Source organism: Oncorhynchus nerka, linkage group LG28 (genome assembly GCF_034236695.1).
Source record: "Oncorhynchus nerka isolate Pitt River linkage group LG28, Oner_Uvic_2.0, whole genome shotgun sequence".
NCBI classification, from domain to species: Eukaryota; Metazoa; Chordata; class Actinopteri; order Salmoniformes; family Salmonidae; genus Oncorhynchus; species Oncorhynchus nerka.
In genome coordinates, this window is record NC_088423.1 from 50,658,624 (window position 1) to 50,685,246 (window position 26,623).

Sequence of the window (26,623 nt, forward strand, 5' to 3'; positions counted from 1 at the left end):
TAATTTCTCAGAACAAGTATAGACTGACGAGTTTCAGAAGAAAGGCCTTTGTTTCTGGCCAATTTGAGCCTGTAATCGAACCCACAAATGCTGATGCTCCAGATACTCAACTAGTCTAAAGAAGGCCAGTTTTATTGGTTCTTTAATCAGGACGACAGTTTTCAGCTGTGCTAACATAATTGCAAAAAGGCCTTCTAATGATCAATTAACCTTTTCAAATTATAAACTTGGATTAGCTAACACAACATGTCATTGGAACACAGGAGTGATGGATGCTGCTAATGGGCCTAGGTAGATATACCATAAAAACTCTGCCGTTTCCAGCTACACTAATCATTTACAACATTAACAATGTCTACACTATTTCTGATCAATTTTATGTTATTTTAATTGACAAAGAAAAATAGCTTTTCTTTAAAAAATAATGAATTTTCTAAGTGACTCCCAAACTGTTGAATGGTAGTGTATAATGATGATCTGTTCAATGAGTTGACTCTGTAAAATGAGATATCAACAGTTTAGTCATACATGAGAAGTGGGCCAGGTTTCATGCCCCCAAATGTGAGGCATTTCTAATACTTACAATCGGATGACGTGGCTGAAAGTTGCGGACAGCGTAGAAACCGGAGTTCCATTCTTCAACGGATTGTTCATCGTCTTCGATTTGATTTGAGATTACAAGCCATGTGACATGTCTGCATCAATCACAAGCGAATGCGATGCGAGTGAGGCAATTTACGCCATATGCGTACGAGAGCATCCAGAAAAACTGCCAGTGTCGTACAACCAGGAAGAAGGTGGGATAGCACTAACAGAGCTAACATCCCAAATCTGCAAACTTTCCCAGAAAATGATGGGGTCTTCCAGGTGGAAGATTGCAGTGGTGGTCTTTCTCTCGGTTGCCGAGATGTTAATGCCGATTCTGGCAGATGAACACGAACACACGGTAAGATCATTTGAGGTCGAATAAAAATGGGTAGCCTTGTGTGTAGTGTGAAAATAATCGACGTTCTGGCTTGTTAGCCAGCTGTAGTAGCTACATGATACAACCGATTAGCCTATTTATTATTTTTTAACTCTGCGAGATAAGAGTAATAATATCGTTGCATGTAACTAACTAGTTGATTGTTATGAGGTTAACGTTCAATGTTGATAAATAATACATACAATAACTAACGTTGGCGAACAAGTTAACGTAGGGGACCAAAGTTAGCTAGCGAAGTTAGCTGGCTAATGTTAGCCAGTGACATTTCATTGCATACATATGGTAGGAATATTTTGCATAACCACTCATCCATATTTGGTTATTTAGCTACTTATCTAGCTAGTTTGCAAAGTACATATAGGAAAATGTCTCTAGGAATATGCCTAGCTAGTTAAGTATTTTTGGTAGTTTACTAACGTTGCCATTGCGAAGACTGCATATCCGGTTATTAAGGCGGCAGGCCTGTCTAGGTACTAGGACATCAAATGGTCAAGACAAAAGCAAATCGCATTCCGCGTTTTACAGTACAATTGGAAGTAAATAATTTTGCTCTTGATTTCTGACCTGTAACCTATATAGTATTTTGATCATGCTTCAACCTAGCCAATAATTCTCAACTTTGCACGTTGGCTAGCGTCAACACTAGCCTATTCATAGATGCTGACTACCTTTAGCGTCTTATTCATGAACATATCTTCTGGCCGGGGGAGTGCTGTAATAGCGCCGACGCTCGGTCTGAACGTTAACGCGCATCGCTTGCGTTACTGGTTTAGAAACGTAAGAGACGTGTATTTCATATCAGTGACATACTTTTCAAAAAAACAAAGTTAAATTACTACACTTTTTTTTATAGGGTTTGTGATCCCACACGGCCATATCTCCATGTTAGCGCTTGTTTACTGAAGACAGACAGAATAAAGCTAATTAATACAGGTGGTCAACTATCTACCTTGCTCTGAAAACTTGTGTGTAATGGGGAAGTGTAGCAGAAGTGTAGTTTGTTGGTTGAAGGCGCACACACACAGCAGTATGGATCTGTGCAAACCTGCTACATGGCCAAAAGTATATGGACACCCTTACAAATGAGTCCTTTTGGCTGTTTCAGTCACACCTGTTGCTGACACCCTTACAAATGAGTCCTTTTGGCTGTTTCAGTCACACCTGTTGCTGACAGGTGTATAAAATCGAGCACACAGCCATGCCATCAATATGGACAAACATTAGCAGTAGAATGGCCTTACTGAAGAGCTCAGTGACTTCCAATGTGGCACTGTTCTAGGATGCAACCTTTCCAACAAGTCAGTTTGTAAAATGTATTCCCTGCTAGTGCTGCCCCGGCCAACTGTAAGTGCTGTTACTGTGAAGTGGAAATGTCAAGGAGTGACAACAGCTTAGCCGTAAAGTGGTAGGCCACACAAGCTCACAGAACGGGACTGCCGAGTGCTGAAGCACGTAGCCTGTAAAAGTGGTCCATCCTCGGTTGCAACACTCACGACTGAGTTCCAAACTGCCTCTGGAAGCAACGTCAGCACAATAACTGTTCGTCAGGAGCTTAATGAAATGGTTTTTCATAGCTGAGCAGCTGCACACAAGCCTAATATCACCATGCACAATGCCAAGAGTCTGCTAGAGTAGTGTAAAGCTTGCTGAATCTGGATTTGGGGGATGCCAGGAGAACGCTACCTGCCTAACTGTGTAGTGCAAACTGTAAAGTTTGGAGGAGGAATAATGGTCTGGGGCTGTTTTCATAGTTCGGTCTATTCCCCTTAGTTCCAGTGAAGGGAAATCCTAATGCTACAGCATACAATGACATGCTAGACGATTTTGTGCTTCAAACTTTGTGGCAACAGTTTGGGGAAGGCTCTTTCCTGTTTCAGCCTGACAATGCCCCGTGCACTGAGGTCCATACCTCACTAATGCTCTTGTTGCTTAATGGAATGTTCCAACATCTAGTGGAAAGCCTTCCCAAAAGGGTGAAGGCAAAGGGGGGGACCAACTCCATATTAATGCCCATGATTTTGGAATGAGATGTTTGACGAGCAGGCGTCCATATACTTTTGGCAATGTAGTGTATGTTAAAAAAAACGTAGGCCTTTTGCAAGCGACTATTGACATTTCTAAACATTAAAATAGAGCGTCAGGATTGTAGTTCAAATGGTCTTACCGGTAAAAGGCTCTGCGCGGTCAATTTGACGTCTGCAGTGGCCGTACAGCATTTACAGTGATATGGCCTCTGCAGAAGTCAGGTAATTCATACTTCTTGCGCTTTGTTGTTAAGGTAGTGAGTGTGTTTATACAGAACCTCCTGCCCCCACCTACCATCAAACAATCATGTCAATGCAGAGCTATACGGAGCCCTCGGCATTGTTACAAAATTTGGCCTCTGCGTGTCTCCAGAAGCTCCGCAATTGCGTCCCTCCATATGGAGCCTCCAACCACATTTTCGGATCAAGTATAAATTGGATTTAATCCTTGTTTATAGTTGAGAACCCTTTGCATAAGGCACAGTGCCTTGTTAATGCCTTGGATTCTCAAGAGCAAGCTTCAACTTGGTCCTCACTGGTACCGTAGCCAGTTAGCACTAGCTAGTAAGCTTTGCATCCGCACTCAGTGCAGAATGAGTAGCTGACTACACAACCAGCGCAAAGCAGACATCCTTACCAATGCTGTCTTGTCAGTGTGAATGTGATCGGGTGAGTTTTTATATGGATAAAGCCCATTGTCGCTACATTGTTTTCTGCCCATGATTGTCAAGCTGACAACTAACAAGGGTGCTTGCTTGAGTTTTCACTCCGGTTGAAAAGACCTGTATTCAGTTCAATATACATTTCGTTGTTGATGACATATGCCTGTATGTCGTGTGGATTGGTTTTGACATGGTATCATTAAAACAGTAACTTTATGACTCATTGTCAATGTATTTTTGCCACAGACAGCTGCTATCCAAAAGCTTTATAGATGGAGGCTGCTTGGAATAGACTAACATGTTGGCTGTTTTTGTTATTATTTGCCTGAATGCACAATTTATATCCTTGAATGGAATACCAAATGCTGCCATCTGAGAACTAGCAAAACAAGTAAGTTATAGCATGTTTAATGTGTTTCTTCCCTTTTTCAGTACACAGATAAAGAGGAGGTGGTTTTGTGGATGAATACAGTGGGGCCTTACCACAACAGACAAGAAACGTACAAGTACTTCTCCCTGCCCTTCTGCGTGGGCACCAAAAAGACCATTAGCCACTACCATGAGACATTAGGAGAGGCTCTGCAAGGAGTCGAGCTGGAGTTCAGCGGCCTAGACATTAAGTTCAAAGGTATACAAAAATCTACACCCACAGGCAACTGTACTACTTGGACTCTGGAGTGACAAAGTCACTATTTGATCAGCATTGTTTGATTTTGAGTAGTCAATTATATTCTTTCCTAGCATGAAGTTAGATCCAAAAGCAGCCTACACTTGCATTATATCTTGTAGTGTTATGTCATACTAAACACTTTTTTTGTTGTCATTTTGCTCTCACAGATGAAGTCATGCAAACAACATACTGTGAAATCGAGCTGGACAAAGCCAAACGGGATGCCTTTGTATATGCCATTAAAAACCACTATTGGTACCAAATGTACATTGATGACCTCCCTATCTGGGGTGAGTGATACTGCTGCACTGCCTGTTGCAACTTGTCCAGTCATTTAGTTATGGAGAATCAGTTATGCCCCTGAGGCAGTTGAAATGAAGGCATCCAAATGTTCATTCATACTTTTCTGGGCTTATCTGTTGCCTCACTGGTTGGTATGGGAAGTTGTTTGACTATGACAAAGGTTATCTATGGAAAAGCCTAGTTACTGTTGAAAAGGGCCCAGTTTTGGAATGAGGAATGTCTTAAACATGGAGTTATTTCACATGTAATGGTGCCTACTAGGGTTGGGCGACGTGCCGATGTATAGTTTATTTAAACTTGACTGTCACGGCAGTAGAGCTGACCCGGCAGCCCACAGCCGGGCCATGCCAGGTGGCCTTTGCTATAGCCTGCATAAGCTATTTCAATAAATATGTTTTCAACAATTTACAGAATGCAAGAGAATAATGTACGGAGCTAAGCTTTTCACCAAAGCAGCGCAAAATGTCCAGTCAGACTTTTTTTTTTCTCTCTCTCTTTGAATATTTTTACCAGACACTCTGGTGTCTTAATTATTTTAAAGCCTAAATTTGTTTTTTCTCTCCCACTTGATATGACTTCGGTTTTTATGCATGCTGGCTTTCTCCCACCGCGCTACTTCATGATCAAACAATTAATTGATCTAATGGAGTTCTAGGCTATATCAGGAAGTTTGAAGTTAACATGTTCTAACAATGTCAACTCGGCATTCCTCTCTCCCTCTGTAACATATTTCAAGTTTAGAAGTCAGAACCCATCATAGGCCTAAGGTAATAATGAGAGGGGTAGAACAAACAATAGCAAGACAAAAAAAACGGTGAGTCATTTAAAAAAAACATACAGTTCAGTAAATATTAGTTTATTAGCTATAAAGGAAATGATGCATGCATCCCTCTTCCTTGCTGTTGCAAATCAATCGACCAAAAGGCAAATCCTACTAATTAAAATAGCCTATCAAAGCATTAATACAAGTTAGTTATGAAGAGTATTTCCCAAATAGGCTTGTGTTTAATGTCCTAAAGTTTCAGCTTTCAAATGGGAAAGTCGGTCTATAGGCCATTTTCGGCCAGTTTTATTTTGAATGACAACTAGTGAAATCGAGCGAATAATATCAAGATGGAAAAGTCCAATTGGAAGTGAAAAGAACTTACAGCTGAGCAAAGCTTATGAAAGAGTAGGCCTATTTCCATAGCCTATTATTCGCAATGTAGGCTATAACCTACCTACATCGTATAAAACAGAAGCCTAGGCCAAATAAGAGGAAGATTAGTCATACATGTCAATCATTGAATAATTATCCAGTTCTGTGAACAGCAGCGTTGGGGTTTGAACTTGCAACCTTCCGGTTACTAGTCCAACACGCTACCCTGCCGCCCCTCCACGACATGGATTGTGTATGTGTGCTATTCAGAGGGTGAATGGGCAAGACAAAAGATTTAAGGCGTATCGGTTTGTACATTTTTCACGTTCAACAGTTTCCCGTGTGTATGAAGCATGGTCCACCACCCAAAGGACATCCAGCCAACTTGACACAACTGTGGGAAGCATTGGAGGCAACATGCTTCCACAGGTGCCAGCAACCCTGTGGAACGCTTTTGACACTTTATACTGTCCAACCCCTGACGAATTGTGGCTGGGACAGGGACGGGGGGGGTGCAATGCAATATTAGGAAGATGTTCCTAATGTTTGGTGTACTCTGCGTATATATATATACACAGGATGTGGGGCAGATGGCCTTGCCCAAGTCTTTATAACCACGGAATAGTTCCAGTAGCTGAGTGAATAAATATGGACTTTGGCCCTGGATCTGGTTACTGCATTCCACACCAAACTTGCCATGTTGCCAGTAAATTTCTGGTGGCAGTGCACTCATCGCACTAATCTCTCTATATTCTAGGAATTGTTGGCGAGGCAGATGAAAACGGAGAGGATCATTATCTGTGGACTTACAAGAAATTGGAGATCGGCTTCAATGGCAACCGAATTGTTGATGTCAACCTGACAAGTGAAGGCAAAGTCAAGCTTGTGCCTAACACACGAATTGCAATGTCGTACTCAGTAAGTATTTGCAATTGCTTTATAGAGACGGGAAATGGGACTTGATTTTTCTAGGGTTGAATATGTATTTTGGAGGTGTGATGTTTAAATTTACTGCACCGAGCTTTATATTGTTTTATGTCAAGTTAAGTCCCCTACATCAGCATCCAAACGTGGCTCATTTGCCAAAGGAATGATGTGAATCGTCTTTTACCACAGGTAAAGTGGAAGAAGTCAGATGTGAAGTTTGAAGACCGATTTGACAAGTATCTCGATCCATCTTTTTTCCAACACAGAGTAAGTTTAATTTTTTAAGATGAGCAATGCAATGTTGCACTGAACTGTACAGTACTCGGTGATCAACCTGTTTTAAAGATGCAGTATGTGGAAATGGCTCCGCCATTTCCTGTCTGCTAAAATTCTAATAGTTTGCCTAATTTCAGTTTGTGACCCAAACAAGCAACTATAGTGTAGAGAATCATTGTGCCATCTAAACAGACGGGAAGCATAGAAATGGCACACACAGAACATATATACTGCTTCTTAGACTTTCTTTCAATGAGTGACAGCTCTATAACTAATATTTCTATGTGAATTTTATCGGGTCACCCAGAAAGTTACATCTTGCAGCTTCAACAATTCTGGGATTCAAGGATGTCATGTTCTGGAATCTAGGCATGTGCGATATTCCCTGTGGTAATAAAAAAAGTATGTTTTCTCTAGATTCACTGGTTTTCCATCTTCAATTCCTTCATGATGGTTATCTTCTTGGTTGGCCTGGTGTCCATGATCCTGATGAGAACTCTAAGGAAGGACTATGCTAGATACAGCAAAGAGGAGGAAATGGATGACATGGTAACGTTTCATAGCCTTGGTAGCATTAGTGATAGAAAATCACATTGAACATCATGCACTTAAGATTTTGCTTTATTAGTTTAGGCCCAGGGCTTCGTATGATTTTGGCTAGCTGTATGTCCTTTGTCTTAATGTACCCCTGGACCTTTGACGCCTCTCCCTGCTGCAGGACAGGGACCTGGGGGATGAGTATGGGTGGAAGCAGGTCCATGGAGACGTGTTCCGGCCATCCAGCCACCCAATGATCTTCTCCTCTCTTATTGGCTCTGGATGCCAGATCTTCTCGGTCTCGTTCATCGTCATCGTCGTGGCCATGATTGAGGATCTGTACACCGAGTGAGTGATGAGCACCTCCCCGCAGATAACCTAATGGAGTGTTTCTTCGTTGCGGTCTAACGTGGGTGTGTTCATGCGCACTGCGGCTTCCCGTTTGTCTCTGCAGGAGAGGATCCATGCTGAGCACAGCCATCTTTGTGTATGCTGCCACCTCTCCTGTCAATGGCTATTTTGGCGGAAGTTTGTATGCAAAACAAGGAGGTATGTAAGGGTTTGTCTTAAAAATAGAAACTCCATTCCTACACATCACACCTCAATTATTACTGCACTTTGCAAGGGAAGTTTTGCACACACAATATTGTCACCATTACATTTTCTGAACATGGAGCCTGGGTGGTCAAAACACTGTTTGTGGTACTTTGTGTAGAATGCTGCGGTTGATGCCTATGCCTCACATGAGAGATCAATATCTCTTCCAGCTCATGGCTTTAGCCAATCGGACAATAGCCATGCGTCTCACTACTGTGCATGCTCTAGCTATGCAGTGTCTCCAGGTCCTGATTGGCTAGCCAGCCTGACCCATGCTCCAGCCTGACCCATAAGTAAATATTGCCAGTACCTGAATGGTGTTATTCCAGTCTGTGAGTGTGGGTGGACATGTGTGCATGGGATGTGTGAACACAGAAACCATACCCGTGTTCATATTCTCTTGAGTGTGATTTTAAAGTTCCTGTGTGTGTGTGTGTTAACTCTTGGGCTGCATTATTCCCCTCTAATCAGGGGCGGTGTCAGTGAGTCACAGACCAATAAATTACATAGAGCCGTGTCCCTCTCTTTCACATGGTATGGTAGATTGTCATTCACTCATAATGTGCATCCTTATGGTAACCGATTTTATATTCGATCCTATAGGCAGACGATGGATTAAACAGATGTTTATCGGGGCCTTCCTGATCCCTGCCATGGTGTGTGGGACAGCCTTCTTCATCAACTTCATCGCCATGTACTACCATGCCTCCCGAGCCATCCCTTTTGGCACAATGGTGAGTTTAGAGCAGTGGTATTCAAAATATTAGAGAGAACAGATCATTTTTTAAATTTATTTATTTATTTCACCTTTTATTTAACCAGGTAGGCAAGTTGAGAACAAGTTCTCATTTACAATTGCGACCTGGCCAAGATAAAGCAAAGCAGTTCGACACATACAACGGCAGAGTTACACATGGAGTAAAACAAACATACAGTCAATAATACAGTATAAACAAGTCTATATACGATGTGAGCAAATGAGGTGAGATAAGGGAGGTAAAGGGAAAAAAAGGCCATGGTGGCAAAGTAAATACAATATAGCAAGTAAAACACTGGAATGGTAGATTTGCAAAGGAAGAATGTGCAAAAGTAGAAATAAAAATAATAGGGTGCAAAGGAGCAAAATAAATAAATTAAATACAGTAGGGAAAGAGGTAGTTGTTTGGCCTAAATTATAGGTGGGCTATGTACAGGTGCAGTAATCTGTGAGCTGCTCTGACAGTTGGTGCTTAAAGCTAGTGAGGGAGATAAGTGATTCCAGTTTCAGAGATTTTTGTAGTTCGTTCCAGTCATTGGCAGCAGAGAACTGGAAGGAGAGGCGGCCAAAGAAAAAATTGGTTTTGGGGGTGACCAGAGATATACCTGCTGGAGCGTGTGCTACAGGTGGGAGATGCTATGGTGACCAGCGAGCTGAGATAAGGGGGGACTTTACCTAGCAGGGTCTTGTAGATGACATGGAGCCAGTGGGTTTGGCGACGAGTATGAAGCGAGGGCCAGCCAACGAGAGCGTACAGGTCGCAATGGTGGGTAGTATATGGGGCTTTGGTGACCAAACGGATTGCACTGTGATAGACTGCATCCAATTTGTTGAGTAGGGTATTGGAGGCTATTTTGTAAATGACATCGCCAAAGTCGAGGATTGGTAGGATGGTCAGTTTTACAAGGGTATGTTTGGCAGCATGAGTGAAGGATGCTTTGTTGCGAAATAGGAAGCCAATTCTAGATTTAACTTTGGATTGGAGATGTTTGATATGGGTCTGGAAGGAGAGTTTACAGTCTATCCAGACACCTAAGTATTTGTAGTTGTCCACGTATTCTAAGGCCGAGCCGTCCAGAGTAGTGATGTTGGACAGGCGGGTAGGTGCAGGTAGCGATTGGTTGAAGAGCATGCATTTAGTTTTACTTGTATTTAAGAGCAGTTGGAGGCCACGGAAGGAGAGTTGTATGGCATTGAAGCTTGCCTGGAGGGTTGTTAACAGTGTCCAAAGGGCCAGAAGTATACAGAATAGTGTCGTCTGCGTAGAGGTAGATCAGAGACTCACCAGCAGCAAGAGCGACCTCATTGATGTGTACAGAGAAGAGAGTCGGTCCAAGAATTGAACCCTGTGGCACCCCCATAGAGACTGCCAGAGGTCCGGACAGCAGACCCTCCGATTTGACACACTGAACTCTATCAGAGAAGTAGTTGGTGAACCAGGCGAGGCAATCATTTGAGAAACCAAGGCTGTCGAGTCTGCCGATGAGGATGTGGTGATTGACAGAGTCGAAAGCCTTGGCCAGATCAATGAATACGGCTGCACAGTAATGTTTCTTATCGATGGCGGTTAAGATATTGTTTAGGACCTTGAGCGTGGCTGAGGTGCACCCATGACCAGCTCTGAAACCAGATTGCATAGCAGAGAAGGTATGGTGAGATTCGAAATGGTCGGTAATCTGTTTGTTGACTTGGCTTTCGAAGACCTTAGAAAGGCATGGTAGGATAGATATAGGTCTGTAGCAGTTTGGGTCAAGGGTGTCCCCCCCTTTGAAGAGGGGGATGACCGCAGCTGCTTTCCAATCTTTGGGAATCTCAGACGACATGAGAGGTTGAACAGGCTAGTAATAGGGGTGGCAACAATTTCGGCAGATCATTTTAAAAGATCAATTAAAAGAAAGAAAGGGTCCAGATTGTCTAGCCCGGCTGATTTGTAGGGGTCCAGAGTTTGCAGCTCTTTCAGAACATCAGCTGAACGGATTTGGGAGAAGGAGAAATGGGGAAGGCTTGGGCGAGTTGCTGTGGGGGTGCAGTGCTGTTGACCAGGGTAGGAGTAGCCAGGTGGAAAGCATGGCCAGCCGTAGAAAAATGCTTATTGAAATTCTCAATTATGGTGGATTTATCAGTGGTGACAGTGTTTCCTATCTTCAGTGCAGTGGGCAGCTGGGAGGTTGGTTAAGATGATATCTATGAGGGTGCCCGTGTTTAAGGCTTTGGGGAGGTACCTGGTAGGTTCATTGATAATTTGTGTGAGATTGAGGGCATCAAGTTTAGATTGTAGGATGGCTGGGGTGTTAAGCATGTTCCAGTTTAGGTCGCCTAGCAGCACGAGCTCTGAAGATAGATGGGGGGGCAATCAGTTCACATATGGTGTCCAGAGCACAGCTGGGGGCAGAGGGTGGTCTATAGCAGGTGGCAATGGTGAGAGACTTGTTTTTAGAGAGGTGGATTTTTAAAAGTAGAAGTTCAAATTGTTTGGGTACAGACCTGGATAGCAGGACAGGGCAGTAGATTGCAACACCGCCCCCTTTGGCAGTTCTATCTTGTCTGAAAATGTTGTAGTTTGGAATTAAAATTTCAGAATTTTTGGTGGTCTTCCTAAGCCAGGATTCAGACACAGCTAGAACATCCGGGTTGGCAGGGTGTGCTAAAGCAGTGAATAGAACAAACTTAGGGAGGAGGCTTCTAATGTTAACATGCATGAAACCAAGGCTATTACGGTTACAGATGTCGTCAAAAGAGAGCGCCTGGGGAATAGGAGTGGAGCTAGGCCCTGCAGGGCCTGGATTCACCTCTACATCGCCAGAGGAACAGAGGAGGAGTAGAATAAGGGTGCGGCTATAAGCAATAAGAATTGGTCGTCTAGAACGTCTGGAACAGAGAGTAAAAGGAGGTTTCTGGGGGCGATAAAATAGCATCAAGGTATAATGTACAGACAAAGGTATGGTAGGATGTGAATACAGTGGAGGTAAACCTAGGTATTGAGTGATGAAGAGAGAGACATTGTCTCTAGAAACATCATTGAAACCAGGAGATGTCATTGCATGTGTGGGTGGTGGAACCAATAGGTTGGATAAGGTACAGTGAGCAGGACTAGAGGCTCTACAGTGAAAGAAGCCAACAAACACTAACCAGAACAGCAATGGACAAGGCATATTGACATTAAGGAGAGGCATGCTTAGTCGAGTGATCAAAAGGGTCCAGTGAGTAGAGGCTGGTTGGGGATCACGGCGATTCAGACAGCTAGCCAGGCCATCGGTAGCAAGATAGCATAGGATGGAGGTCTGTTATCAGCCACCTCCTGCGTTCCGTCAGTAGATTAGTGGGGTTCCGTGTGGTAGAGGGGATTAATCGAAATCACACAACAACAAAAAAAACTATAAATATAGTGGCCCAAGAAGAAAAAATAAATAATAAAAATAAATAAATTATTTGTGTTGTATGGGACAACATATAAATGTTATTGAGAAATGTAATTAGAAAATTACTATTTTATTGAGTAAATGGTTATTTTACTCAATTTAATTTGGTTAATTTACATTTTGAAACGAGAGATGAACATGTACTGAATTAGTTATTTGTTGATATAAAAATAGTTTTTTAAAGATTGTATCATTAGATGTGGGGTGGGTTTGGCAGAAATTCTAGCAAAAAAACTCAGTTGTGAACCGCTCTTAGCTGTGGTATATTTAAGCAATAAGGCCCGAGGGGGTGTGCTATATGGCCAATACACCACAGCTAAGAGCTGTTCTTATGCACATTGCAACGTGGAGTGCCTGGACACACCCCTTAGCTGTGGTATATTGGCCATATATCACAAACCCGAGGTGCCTTATTGCTATTACAAACTGGTTACCAACGGAAAAATAAATGTTTTGTCATACCCGTGGTATTCGGTCTGATATACCACATCTGTCAGCCAATCAGCATTCAGGGCTCGAACCACCCACATTACAGCCAATCAGCCTAATGGCCAATATGCCAGCCCCCAGGTCTTATTGGTTAAATATAGTTTGCTCTCTCATGAGTCATCTCATGGATTCTACCATTCCATGTTGTTTTCAGGTGGCTGTTTGCTGCATTTGTTTGTTTGTTATCCTGCCACTCAACCTTGTGGGGACCATTCTGGGAAGAAACCTCTCTGGCCAGCCCAACTTTCCGTGTCGAGTCAATGCAGTGCCGCGGCCAATCCCTGAGAAGAAATGGTATCTATGACTATGATCTTATTTGAACAGCACGACTCACTAAAAGCAATGTATGTGTGCCATTTTGTATTTTACATTCATTGGCGTTTGTTTATTAAGCTCCCAGTGCTGATATGTTTGCTACTTGAGAGCCACTGTACTGTTAAGTTTATTTTCTCGTTGATAGTTCAATAAATGTCTGATTGGCCAAAGAGTCTATACCTACATTCCCAGGTTGAAACCAGTCCTGGATTAACAGAGGAATGAAAACCGTGCTGAGGCCTGAAGTTGCATAGCTCTGATTGATTGGTAAACTATTGGTGACACTGTCTGTATTGTGAGTTGATTGTAAATGTATAACATTTTCCAGGTTCATGGAGCCAGCTGTCATTGTTTGTCTGGGAGGCATCCTTCCATTCGGTTCCATTTTCATTGAAATGTAAGTCCTACCTCACATTAACCTCACTACACTATAATCTAGATCAGTTCTCACCAACCGGTTGATCTTTTTTTTTTTTTTTTTTCTCAAATCAAATCAAATGTTATTTGTCACATACACATGGTTAGCAGATGTTAATGTGAGTGTAGCGAAATGCTTGTGCTTCTAGTTCCGACAATGCAGTAATAACCAACAAGTAATCTAGCTAACAATTCCAAAACTACTGTCTTATACAGTGTAAGGGGATAAAGAATATGTACATAAAGATATATGAATGAGTGATGGTACAGAGCAGCATAGGCAAGATACAGTAGATGGTATCGAGTACAGTATATACATATGAGATGAGTGTAAACAAAGTGGCATAGTTAAAGTGGCTAGTGATACATGTATTACATAAGGATGCAGTAGATGATATAGAGTACAGTATATACGTATGCATATGAGATGAATAATGTAGGGTATGTAACATTATATAAGGTAGCATTGTTTAAAGTGGCTAGTGATATATTTTACATTTCCCATCAATTCCCATTATTAAAGTGGCTGGAGTTGAGTCAGTGTAAGTGTGTTGGCAGCAGCCACTCAATGTTAGTGGTGGCTGTTTAACAGTCTGATGGCCTTGAGATAGAAGCTGTTTTTCAGTCTCTCGGTCCCAGCTTTGATGCACCTGTACTGACCTCGCCTTCTGGATGATAGCGGGGTGAACAGGCAGTGGCTCGGGTGGTTGTTGTCCTTGATGATCTTTATGGCCTTCCTGTAACATCGGGTGGTGTAGGTGTCCTGGAGGGCAGGTAGTTTGCCCCCGGTGATGCGTTGTGCAGACCTCACTACCCTCTGGAGAGCCTTACGGTTGTGGGCGGAGCAGTTGCTGTACCAGGCGGTGATATAGCCCGCCAGGATGCTCTCGATTGTGCATCTGTAGAAGTTTGAGTGCTTTTGGTGACAAGCCGAATTTCTTCAGCCTCCTGAGGTTGAAGAGGCGCTGCTGCGCCTTCTTCACGATGCTGTCTGTGTGAGTGGACCAATTCAGTTTGTCTGTGATGTGTATGCCGAGGAACTTAAAACTTACTACCCTCTCCACTACTGTTCCATCGATGTGGATAGGGGGGTGTTCCCTCTGCTGTTTCCTGAAGTCCACAATCATCTCCTTAGTTTTGTAGACATTGAGTGTGAGGTTATTTTCTTGACACCACACTCCGAGGGCCCTCACCTCCTCCCTGTAGGCCGTCTCGTCGTTGTTGGTAATCAAGCCTACCACTGTTGTGTCGTCCGCAAACTTGATGATTGAGTTGGAGGCGTGCGTGGCCACGCAGTCGTGGGTGAACAGGGAGTACAGGAGAGGGCTCAGAACGCACCCTTGTGGGGCCCCAGTGTTGAGGATCAGCGGGGTGGAGATGTTGTTGCCTACCCTCACCACCTGGGGGCGGCCCGTCAGGAAGTCCAGTACCCAGTTGCACAGGGCGGGGTCAAGACCCAGGGTCTCGAGCTTGATGACGAGCTTGGAGGGTACTATGGTGTTAAATGCTGAGCTGTAGTCGATGAACAGCATTCTCACATAGGTATTCCTCTTGTCCAAATGGGTTAGGGCAGTGTGCAGTGTGGTTGAGATTGCATCGTCTGTGGACCTATTTGGGCGGTAAGCAAATTGGAGTGGGTCTAAGGTGTCAGGTAGGGTGGAGGTGATATGGTCCTTGACTAGTCTCTCAAAGCACTTCATGATGACGGAAGTGAGTGCTACGGGGCGGTAGTCCACCAAGGCAATCCTTGTCTATCACCAAACATTTCTATGAAAACCCAACGATAAAGCCATGAGTTCCTTCCTATTTTAATTATTTGTTTTTTCGATTAATGTACGGCGATCCAGCATGAGTGGACATCAAAATATTTATTTGAGGTATCAGGAAAAGCTGTGTGTAGAGAGCAACTTGTCCAAAACACTTCCAGATGAAGCATGCAGAGAAATATAGGAATATGTCTTCTGAGCAGAGGGCAGGTGCATCAAGAGTTTTTCTCAGTTGCAAAAGCAGCCAGGGCTTTTCACAAAACTGCATTCAGCAAATTGTGGAATTGCGAGCGCTAGCTATGTACTGTCCCACAAAATTGCTAAACATAGCAAGCCATTCGCTGAGGGTGAATTCATTAAAGAATGTTTAATGAACTCTGCAGCAATACTTTGACCTGACAAAGAGCTGTTTGAAAATGTTTCCCTGTCAAGACAAACAGTGACACTGCATGTTGAGGACATCGCAGAGATTATGGAACAACAGTTGAAAGACCAGGTAAAGGATTTCTCCTTGGCCCTGGATGAGAGCAGTGATGCACGTGACACGGTGCAGTTGTTTGTATTCTTACGAGGCATAACCCCAGACTTTAACATTAGAGGAGCTTGCTTCAGTGCAGTCGATGAAGACCACCTTGAACGGAGGTTGATAGCTTCGACGGCGACGATCGCTGTTCCCTGTTGGCCAGTAATGGGCTGTTCCTGGAGGACAATGCTGGCACTGTTCACCACTGTGAGCACGGCTGACAGGCCATCCGAAGCCGGCGGTGGGGCTTCATCTCCCCCAGAGCTCGAGAGACTGAGGGGCCTACTCACTCGGGTAGCCACTGCACTGGGCATCAAACTGGTGGACAGTGATGAATCTCCATCTGTCCCCATCTCTGCTGAGTCCTGTGAGGCCTTGCCGGAGAGCTGGGCCTCTGCCAAGGGGCTCTTCCGACTCAAAGCAGAGACTGGACCATGTAGTTATGTGGCGGGCGCAGAGTCACTCTGCCTCGGGGTACCCAACCATGGACACCATGATAGCTGCCATGGTCCTCCCGGACCAGGAAATTATAGGGCGGACCCACGACTGAAGCCGGGAGCCCCCCAGAGTATTTGATGCGGACTTGAAAGCCACCTATGGGTCCCTCTGCTCTCTTGGCTGCCTTACCAGGCCTTCCTGCAGACTGTTTCCCCAGCTGCAGGGGGCACAGAGGAGCTCCTCCGGGAAGCGATGGAGGTGTCTCGCCTGCTTTCCCTGCTCCAGAGGGATGTGGCCCACTCCAACAGGTGGGCCATGGCACAGGAGGTTACCTCCCGGCGCCATGTTTGGCTGGCCCAATCCTGTCTGCCAGCTGCTCTCCCCATCACCCCAGGGCTGACATTTGGCACAGGGGTTAAAGACATTCTGGAGCAGACCGATAAGGTTTGTAAGGGAGACCTGGGAGACCCTGAGACTGTTCATGCCGCCACCCCGGGTCCAAGGCAGATGGACCGTCGCCACCCACCTGCACCTGAACAACGGTGGGGTCCCTCTCTTGCCCCATCGCCTCGTGCTGAGGAACGACAGTGGAGAGGGGCACAGCGTGCGGTGGAACAAAAACCTGTCAACCGTCACCGCCATAGGGACATGCCTGGGGCGCCAGAGGAAAGGCGTGCCTCGGCAGGACCCCTGACTCTATTTCCCTGTCCTCTTAAAGGTGCACAACCCTGCGTCTGGAGATCTCTCTCCTGGACAAGGGTGCCATCCGCAGGATCGAGAGTTTAGAACGTCTAGGTGGGTTCTACTCCACTTATTTTGTGGTCCCAGGTTTAGACCTATTCTGGACCTCCGCAGGACCCAGGTCCTGTCAGACAGAGACAAACTCCTGACCCACATCGGTGGCGGGCTGGGCATTACTATAAACGACGAGAAGTCGTCTGACGCCAACCCAGAGGATGGCTTTCATTGGCATGGAACTGGACTCAGTCCTCATGAGAGCACGCCTACCCACAAGAAGGGTTCAGGTGATCTTATCTTGCCTCAACCACTTTCGTCTGGGGCGGATGGGATCCGTCCTAACCTACCAACGCCTGTTGGGCTTGCTGACAGCGGCCTCGTTGTTGATTCCCCTGGGCCTGCTCCATCTCTGGCCTCGGTTGTTCAACTCCCACAGGCTGCACCCGAAGGGCCGCTGCGGGTGACTGCTCAGGGCATTGTTGAGGTGGTGTTGTCACACTTTTCTCTCAGGTGGGGTGGAGATGCTGAGGATGTGCCGCCGGGAGCTAGTCAGCACAGATGCCTCTCAGTTTGGCTGGGGGGGTATGACCAAGGGCAGGTCAGCCAGCGGCTGTTGGCTACCCACTTGGAGCGGCAGGCACATCAATACACTAGAGCCCCGAGCTGTACTGCTGGCCCAACATGTCCTGGTGAGAACGGAAAACACCACAGTGGTGGCTTACATCAACCATCAGGGTGGACTGAGGTCGTACCGCCTCAATTTTATGGCACGGTAGCTCCTCTGGGCTCAGGGACGTCTAGCGTCTCTACACGCCGCACACTTACCTGGCATCCTGAATGTGGCAGTGGATATGCTCTCGAGGGAGGGCCCGCCACCATGGGACTGTAGGACAAGTTTGGGAGGGTGCAGGTGGACGTGTTTTGCCTCCCTGGACAATGCACACTGCCCCCTGTGGTGCTCCATGTCGGTGACACCAGGGCCTCTAGGCTTGGATGCTCTGGATCACAATTGGCCAGGGCTAGAGCTTTACGCATTCCCCCTGATCCAGGCTGTGCTGGACAGGACCAGGTTGGCAGAGCATCGTCTGCTTCTGGTGGCCCCACACTGGCCCAGATGACCCTGGTTCAGCTTTCTCCTGTTGCTGTTGTCCCGGACATCTTGGCAACTTCCCCTGAGACTGGACCTGCTGTCTCAGGCTGGGGGTACTCTGTGACATCCGAGGCCGAACCACCTCAGTCTTTTGGCTTGGCTACTGAACGGCACCAATGGTACATGTTGGGACCACAGGAGGGTGTAATGAACACCATGCAGAGCACAAGGGTGCTGGCTACAACCGTGGCATACCAGTTGCGCTGGCGGTTATTTTGCTCTTGGTGCACTGGTATTGAGGTTGTGCCCGAGTCATGCAGTATGTCCTCCAATACCTGCAGTCTCACTTGGATGAGGGCTTGCCAGCCTCACCGAGAGGGTATTTGGCTGCTATATCTGCCTGCCATGTGAGGTGAATGGACAGGCCAGTGGGGCGCCATCTATTGGTCTCCAGGTTTATGAAGGGGTTTCGTCGCCTGCGTTCAGCTAGGACCTGCTCAATGGCAAGCTGGGATGTGGTCTTGGCAGCTTTGGCAAAGCAGCCTTTCGAACGGTTGGAGTCTGCCTCCCTGAACCACCTCTATGAAGGTGGCTTTCTTGGTAGCGATTACTTCCATGAAGAGGGTGGGTGAGCTCCATGCTCTTTCGGTAAGTTCTGAGTGCTACTGGATGGACCCCGGGGGGAGGACTAGATCTCTCTGCCCCAACCCTTCATTCCTCCCGAAGGTTCTGTCAGACAGGCATGTGAACATCCCTTCTATCCTGTCTGCTTACCACTCTGCGTCATACTGTGCCCTGTGAGGGCACTGGCTGCCTGTGTGGAGTGGACATGGTCAGTGAGAACAACAGACCAGCTCTTTGTCTATGGTGAGAGCCCAACCCCCAGGACTCCATCAAAGCAGAGGCTGTCACTGGATCATGGAAATGATTACGACAGCATGCCGCCTGGCTGGCGGGCCAGTGCTGGGATCTGTGGTGGCACATTTAACGAGGTGTGGCTGCATCCTGGGCTCTACTGTGAGAGGTGTGCCCCTCGCTGATATCTGTGCTGCGGCCAGCTGGGCTTCCTTTTGCACCTTTGCTAGGTACTATCAGGTGAATGTGGCACCTCCCTCAGCAGTTGGTTCAGCGGTCCTGGGTGTCGCCTCCCCTTCCGGGGACTGTGCCCCTGTGTCGCAGTCCCGCGCTGGGACTTCACCGCTGGCTGGCCAGGTCCCTCAAGCACCAACTACTCTGGTACGGGTATACCAATATATTGGAGTGATCCAATATAGTGAAACATAAAAGGTTACATATGGTTATGTGAGCTATTTGGATCACTCCAATCCTCTATGGCGCTAGAGGCGCCTCAAATGATGTAGAGAACGTGTGTCGAGGCCATGGGGTCTTTATATAGGGGCGGACCCCAGCCGTGACACAGGTGTACACGGGAGTAAATCTGTAAATCCTCACCTCAGATGTATCCCTCCTCCACGGAGTGATCAAAATAGCTCACATAACCGCGGTTACATATGTTACCTTCGTTTCCTTGCACTGTAGACTCCACTCACAGCAAAGTTTATGACTTTGAAACCATGACTAGAGAGATTGAACAAATACATATTTTTGAGGAAGTTCATATTTAAGTTGTTCGTCACTTTCAACACTTATTTTTTATACGCCATAATGTGCGTTCTCCCTACTTCCACTCACTAGTGAAGGGTAGTTTATGAATGAACGGCTCTTTTTGAACTGATCTCTTTGGTGACAGTCCCCAAAAAGTCGGAACCGAATCGCATTGTTGAAAGACATTCATTTGGCTCCCTGATTTGCATTCAGCTACTACTGCTTTGAGGTCAAAACATTATATATATATATATATATATATATATATATATATATATTTTTTTTTGCAGATTTACAAAATAATTCTCTAGAGGGTGAACCCTCATTGCGCATAAACAGTGGGGAGAGCGTTTAAATCTGGCAACAACAAAAAATATAATCTAATAATTTGGCCAGGTTAAAATGTATTTGAATGAACATTTCACGATATGACATAGTAGCCTACTTTTTGGGCTTTAGAGAATTTGCCCTTTTTAAATTTGATGCTTCTATGATGATATTTTTGTAAACACCGGTAGACGGTGTCCTTCACTCCTGCCTGCCCTCATTGTTAACAGAACTGCAGAAAACCGTGTCGGGCAGGTGGGGGACACTGGCTGCTGGTTGCCCCGATAGCACAGCAGGCGAGAGGCTGGAACGACAACGACACCCTGTGTTAGCTAACGACGCTGTATGCTAGCTTGCTAATTAGCTAGCACACGGTGTCGCTCCCGCCTGCTGTGTACCGGATAAAACCGTGCCCAACAGGCGGGGAACAATGGCTGCCGGTTGCCCCAATAGCACAGCAGAGGGGAGGCTAGGGCGACGCCGTATGCTAACTAGTTTCCTAGTTGAAGGACACTGTCTACCGTTGTATGGCTAGCTAGCTACCGTTGTCGTCCCTTCTGTGAGGTTTATCGGCAGCTTGCTTCAACGTTATTGTGCATTAACGCCACCTACTTTACTGGAGCGCTTCCGCCAGTCCTAACTTAAAAATGGACCAATAGATGTATATAGAGGGATCCCTGCAAATGCAGGAATGCTCCGAATTGCTGGCCGCAATTGCACCCTTTTTGAGGGACGGTGAGTTGGGTGAGGCAGCTGCTCACGAACTGCTGCTCCCTCCCCTCAAACTGACCATCAGATGCAGGCCATCAGCCCAGTAAAACAAAAACAGCACTCACTCACCTGTGCCTCACAAGCAATACAACCAGTGTGATCATATACCTACAATTTTGAAATTGAATTTCAAAATGGTCTGTGAAGAACAACATTGGCAGGGCAATTCAAGCGTAGCCAATATGCAATGATGTATTGGGCTTATGGACTATTGCACAAACCTCAATGCTACAGAACTGTTTTTAATTGGTTGTTGCATATGCTTAAGTTTTAAAGTCATGTTTGAAGAAGAAGAAAAAATCTGATGGGTACAGTTAAGATCACTTGAGTCAAAAGGTTGGTGACCACTGATCTAGATAGTTACAGCTTTATTCCAAAATTGATTAAATTAAATAAACAATCCTCAATCTACACACACTACCCCATAATGACAAAGCGAAAACGGGTTTAGACATGCAACCAAAAAAGTATTCAGACCCTTTGCTAACAGACTCGAAATTTAGCTCCGGTGCATCCGGTTTCCATTGATCATCCTTGATATTTTTCTACAACTTGATTGGAGTCCCCTTGTGCTAAATGCAACTGTTTGGACACGCGCACCTGTCTATATAAGGACCCACAGTTGACAGTATCAGAGCAAAAATCAAGCCATGAGGTCGAAGGAATTGTCTGTAGAGTTCCGAGACAGGATTGTGCCCGAGGCACAGATCTAGGGAAGGGTACAAAAACATTTCTGCAGCATTGAAGATCCCCAAGAACACAGTGGCCTCCATTCATAAATGGAAGAATTTTGGAACCACCAAGACTCTTCCTAGAGCTGGCCGCCTGGCCAAACTGAACAATCGGGGAGAAGGACCTTGGTCAGGGAGGTGACGAAGAACCCAGTGGTCACTCTGACAGCTCTCGTTGTCCTTCTGGAAGGTTCTCCCATCTCTGCAGCACTCCACCAATCTGGCCTTTATGGTAATGGCCAGACTGAAGCCACTCTTCAGTAAAAGGCACATGACAGCCTGCTTGGAGGTTGCCAAAAGACACCTAAAGAACTCTGACCATGAGAAACAAGATTCTCTGGTCTGATGAAACCAAGATTGAACTTGGGTCTGAATGCCAAGCGTTAGGTCTGGAGGAACCTGACACCATCCCTAGGGTGAAGCGTGGTGGCAGCATCATGCTGTGGGTGATGTTTTTCAGCGGCAGGGACTGGGAGATTAGCCAAGATCGAGGGAAAGATGGAGCAAAGTAGAGATCCTTGATGAAAACCTGCTCCAGAGTGCTTAGAACCTCAGACTGGGACGAAGCTTTTACCTTCCAACAACCCTAAGCACACAGCCAAGACAACGCAGGAGTGGCTTCGGGACAAGTCTCTGAATGTCCTCGAGTGGCCCGGACTTGAACCCGATCGAACATCTCTGAAGAGAACTGAGAATAGCTGTGCAGCCAACCTGAACGATCTTGAGAGGTTCTGCTGAGAAGAATGGGAGGGAGTCCCCAAATACAGCTGTGCCAAGCTTGTAGTGTCATACCCAAGACGACTTGAGGCTGTAATCGCTGCCAATGGTACTTCAAAGTGCTGAGTAAAGGGTCTGAATACTTATGTAAATAAAATATTTCAGTTTATTTTGTGTACATTTCTAAACATGTTTTTGCTTTGTCATTATGGGGTATTGTCGATGTTGTTGATGAGGGGGAAAGAACAATTACATTTTAGAATAAGGCTAGCGTAACAAAGTGGAAAGTCTAGGGGTCTGAATACTTTCCGACTGCACTGCATATCAGCATTTAGCAGGTCGATAATTCACCAAATAATACCTGTGCGTTTCTGGAAGTGGAAATGCATTGTTTGCTTATTTTGCAGGTACTTCATTTTCACTTCATTTTGGGCCTACAAGATCTACTACGTGTACGGGTTCATGATGCTGGTCCTGGTTATCCTCTGCATTGTCACTGTGTGTGTCACCATTGTTTGTACTTACTTCCTCCTCAATGCTGAGGACTACAGATGGTGAGTAAAAGATAACCAGCAATGTATTTACTTGAATCATGTAATCGTAGAGACATTTACATTAATTAAATGAGGGACCTTGTGGAGCCCTTATACACCACTGTGTGATTAGACCTAAGTAAGTATATAATTACATGGCTAGCTTTAAAACAATTAAAAAGCATGAGCTGACGCACACCCCAAAGTTTTAGGTGCTGAGTAACGGGATGGTAAACTTTAAAAAGAAAGTCGCAAACTATATGTTCCCAACAATTGAATGGATATTAAACATGGCCAGCTTTAGGACTATAACACAGCTAAATTCAGGAAAACCTTGACACCAGAGTTACTGTAACACAGTAATAGCCAGCCTGAGGATGTTGTATCTGTGCTTTTCAATTAAATTCTTTCTTTTTTTCTCCACTCAGGCAATGGACAAGCTTTCTCTCTGCTGCATCCACTGCGGTTTATGTTTACATGTACTCCTTTTACTACTATTTCTTCAAAACAAAGTGAGTTCCAAAATCCATTTTCTTATTTAAAACACATTGTACACAACTGAAGTAAATAATATGTTGACCATAAAGACTAGCCCCAGTGCATTCTGTCATAGATAGGGGAAAGTTGTTATTTGTTTACTAACAATGAATACAAGTATTAAAAATGTACAAATGCTATTTAATTGTTTTACATTTTGGGACCCTCGCCAGTTTGCATCGAATAGGGGGGACCCCCATTGATTTTGTTAGTCACTTTTCTTTTTTTTTACCCCTTTTTTCTCCCCAATTTTGTGGTATTTAGTAGCTACTATCTTGTCTCATCGATACAACTCATCGATACCGTCTCGGGAGAGACGAAAGTTGAAAGTCATGCGTCCTCCGATACACAACCCAACCAAGCCACACTGCTTCTTAACACAGCGCGCATCCAACCCGGAAGCCAGCCGCACCAATGTGTCGGAGGAAACACAGTGCACCTGGCAACCTTGGTTAGTGTGCACTGCGCCCGGCGTTGCTGGAGTCGCTGGTGCGCGATGAGACATGGACATCCCTACCGGCCAAACCCTCCCTAACCCGGACGACGCTGGGCCAATTGTGCATCGCACCACGGACCTCCCAGTCGCGGCCGGTTACGACAGAGCCTGGGCGCGAACCCAGTCTCTTGTGGCACAGCTGGCGCTGCAGTACACCCGGGAGGCCCTTGTTGTTAGTCTGCGCCACCCGGGAGGCCCTTGTTGTTAGTCACTTTCACTCGTATCATTAAAATGTGCAAAATTTCTCTCCACGGTATACTGAAACTTCGGTACTTTTCCGATACAAAAAAAGTCCTTCAGGCCACACATGATTGACAGGATCAAATCTTATCACTGCAGGCCCTTTATAGCGTGAAGAACATAGTGCTTGCTCCACCTACTCACTCATTGTTAGAGCTCTCTGGGCTTTAATTAGCTCCCCAGTCCTCACTCATGCTGCACAGAAGTGAACACAATTGAATAATGCAACACGGTATGTTGAAACTGTTCGTCACTTCGCAAAACAATGTCTATACAGGCTAAAACACTTACAATGCAAGCGAAAACAGATTGCATCCAGCTTTCAATTGTAGGCTAACCTCCAGCTGGATTCACTACCCTAGTACTTTGTCTGATATGCAAAAATGCTGATTTCAAAGCTTACTAATCAAACTATTAATTCACTTCATCTCCCTGCCTCGCCACCAAAAACAAATGAACTTGTCTTCCTTTGCTTCCCGTCTAGATTCCATAGCCACATTCTGCCTCAAGAATAACATCATTATTTCTTAAACGGCACACACATTTTGAAAAGAGATTCCTTGTTCTATGCAAATGTTGATCAGTACAATAAATTTGGTTCTAGAAGTTGCCAATAAAAATGAGTCCTAAATGGAAGGTACTCATCTATAGGCCCATGAAATCAGCTAAAACGAGCTTAAAAAGAAAATAATGTGCTTTTTACTCTATTGTCCCGGACACCCAAATGTACTTGTTACATTTTGACAGAGAAATTGTCATTTTCACACTTATCAAGAGAACATCCCTACTGCCTCTGATCTGGCAGACTCACTAAACACACTTTGTAAATTGTCTGGGTGTTGGAGTGTGCCCCTGTCTATCCGTCAATAAAAAATGCCATCTGGAATTTGAAATGGTTTAAACTTTTACTTTTGATACTTGCGTATATTTAAAACCAAATACTTTTAGACTTGAGTAGTATTATACCCGTTGACTTTTACTTTGGTGATTTTCTATTAAGATATCTTTACTTTTACTCAAGTATGACAATTGAGTACTTTTTTTCTACCACTGCCTGCTGACAGTTGTTTTGTCCCACTCCGTTTCAGGATGTATGGTCTGTTCCAGACGTCCTTTTACTTTGGCTACATGGCAGTATTCAGTACGTCTCTGGGAATCATGTGTGGTAGGTTCAACTTCTCTTTATTCACAGCATCTGTTTTGATCAAAGTATTGTGACCGAGTTATTCCGTAAACTTTTTTTAAATGCTCAAACGAGTGCAAAGCATGCGTTGTCATTGCATCAATAATCATCTTGTAATATATTTCTTTTGTAGGAGCCGTTGGGTATGTGGGAACAAGTGCCTTCGTGAGGAAGATCTACACAAATGTGAAAATTGACTAGGACAGTCGCAAGCAGCAAGGGATCCAAGGATCAGCTGAAGCTCTCCAACAGAAGCGGGCACAAGTCGTTTCTTTTGCAAAAAGAGATTGTGGCATCTCCAATTTGTACAAATGTAGTTTTTCCCTTTTCTGAATTAATTTCAATGTTGCAAAAGAGTGTACTAGAGCAAAAAACTGCAGGAAAAAGAAAACATTAACATCAGTTCTGTTTTTATCAATTCCTTTCAATCAATGTTCTGAAGCAGCTGTTCAAAATGTAACATGGCTTCCCCTTTCCAATCCAGTCCCACCCGTCACCAGAGAACATAAAGATCTTTATTGATGGAATAGTCTAGCTCTCTTCAGTGAAGAGGCCATATTGAAAGCCTTTGTTCTATTGTATTAGAATATTGAAGAGTTGGGTTTGTTCATGCTCTGACCTAATTCTATGTTGTATTCCTGAGTCACTCTGGATGAAATATTATTTTATTCTGGCTTCTACATTCAATTTTTACCAGCTACACTAGACAATTTTTACATACAATAACTGGATGTTATACTAACTTATCTGAGTTGGCGCCATTCCCATATTTGGACAATTCTAATTTCCAAATGCAGTAGTTTTACAACCAGCCACCCAAGAAATTTGTTTGCTGTACATATGGAGAAGAAAAAAAACATTCAGGAAAGGAAGGTGTGATCAACAGTTGGTTTTGAGTCGCATTATAAATGACATATTGTTTTAAATGGATGTTTGCTGTGATCCAATTTCCTGTTTAGGCTATGTTTTCTTAATGGTAGGGTTTGAATGAAGACTACTTGTGAAAGATGATATGGATAGGGGGAAAAGTGTATATAACCGTAATGTAACTTTAGATGTAGATCCCAAATGTATTTTGGTTGTACAGATTTACAAGTTTTTATTATATATTTTTTTTTTTACAAATGATTCAGTTATAAGCAAAAATATATTTAGTTCTCTCTTTCGTTTGGTGCTTGGGGTGGCGCTGTTACATCTTGCCTGAAATTGCATGACGTTTCCATCAAACCATATGCTCATCAAATTCTGCTTTTTTAATTTTTTTTGTTGGCAGTTTCTCACTTTCCCTGGTTGTAGCAATAATAAAAAAAGTTGGTCGCTGACTTTGTGCTGGCTGCTTGCAGAAAGGAATGACATTGACAAGCTGACACTTTATTTGGTTTTGTGGATTATTTAAAGCTTTAAAGGGCTCT

The 26,623-nt window shown here is 44.6% G+C and overlaps 1 protein-coding gene across 1 annotated transcript; it reads left to right on the forward strand.

Annotated features, from left to right (window-relative positions):
* Nucleotides 1-676: 676 nt before the first annotated feature.
* On the forward strand, nt 677-26,561 carry LOC115113376 (transmembrane 9 superfamily member 3-like). The gene is made up of 15 exons (XM_029640938.2): nt 677-946; nt 4,104-4,299; nt 4,509-4,631; nt 6,540-6,700; nt 6,899-6,976; nt 7,403-7,534; nt 7,704-7,870; nt 7,977-8,071; nt 8,723-8,853; nt 12,939-13,078; nt 13,428-13,496; nt 22,630-22,776; nt 23,184-23,267; nt 25,117-25,193; nt 25,345-26,561. The coding sequence occupies exons 1-15, from the start codon at nt 692-694 to the stop codon at nt 25,410-25,412; spliced, it is 1,923 nt and encodes a 640-aa protein (XP_029496798.2). The 5' UTR covers nt 677-691; the 3' UTR covers nt 25,413-26,561.
* The last annotated feature ends 62 nt before the right edge of the window (nt 26,562-26,623 follow it).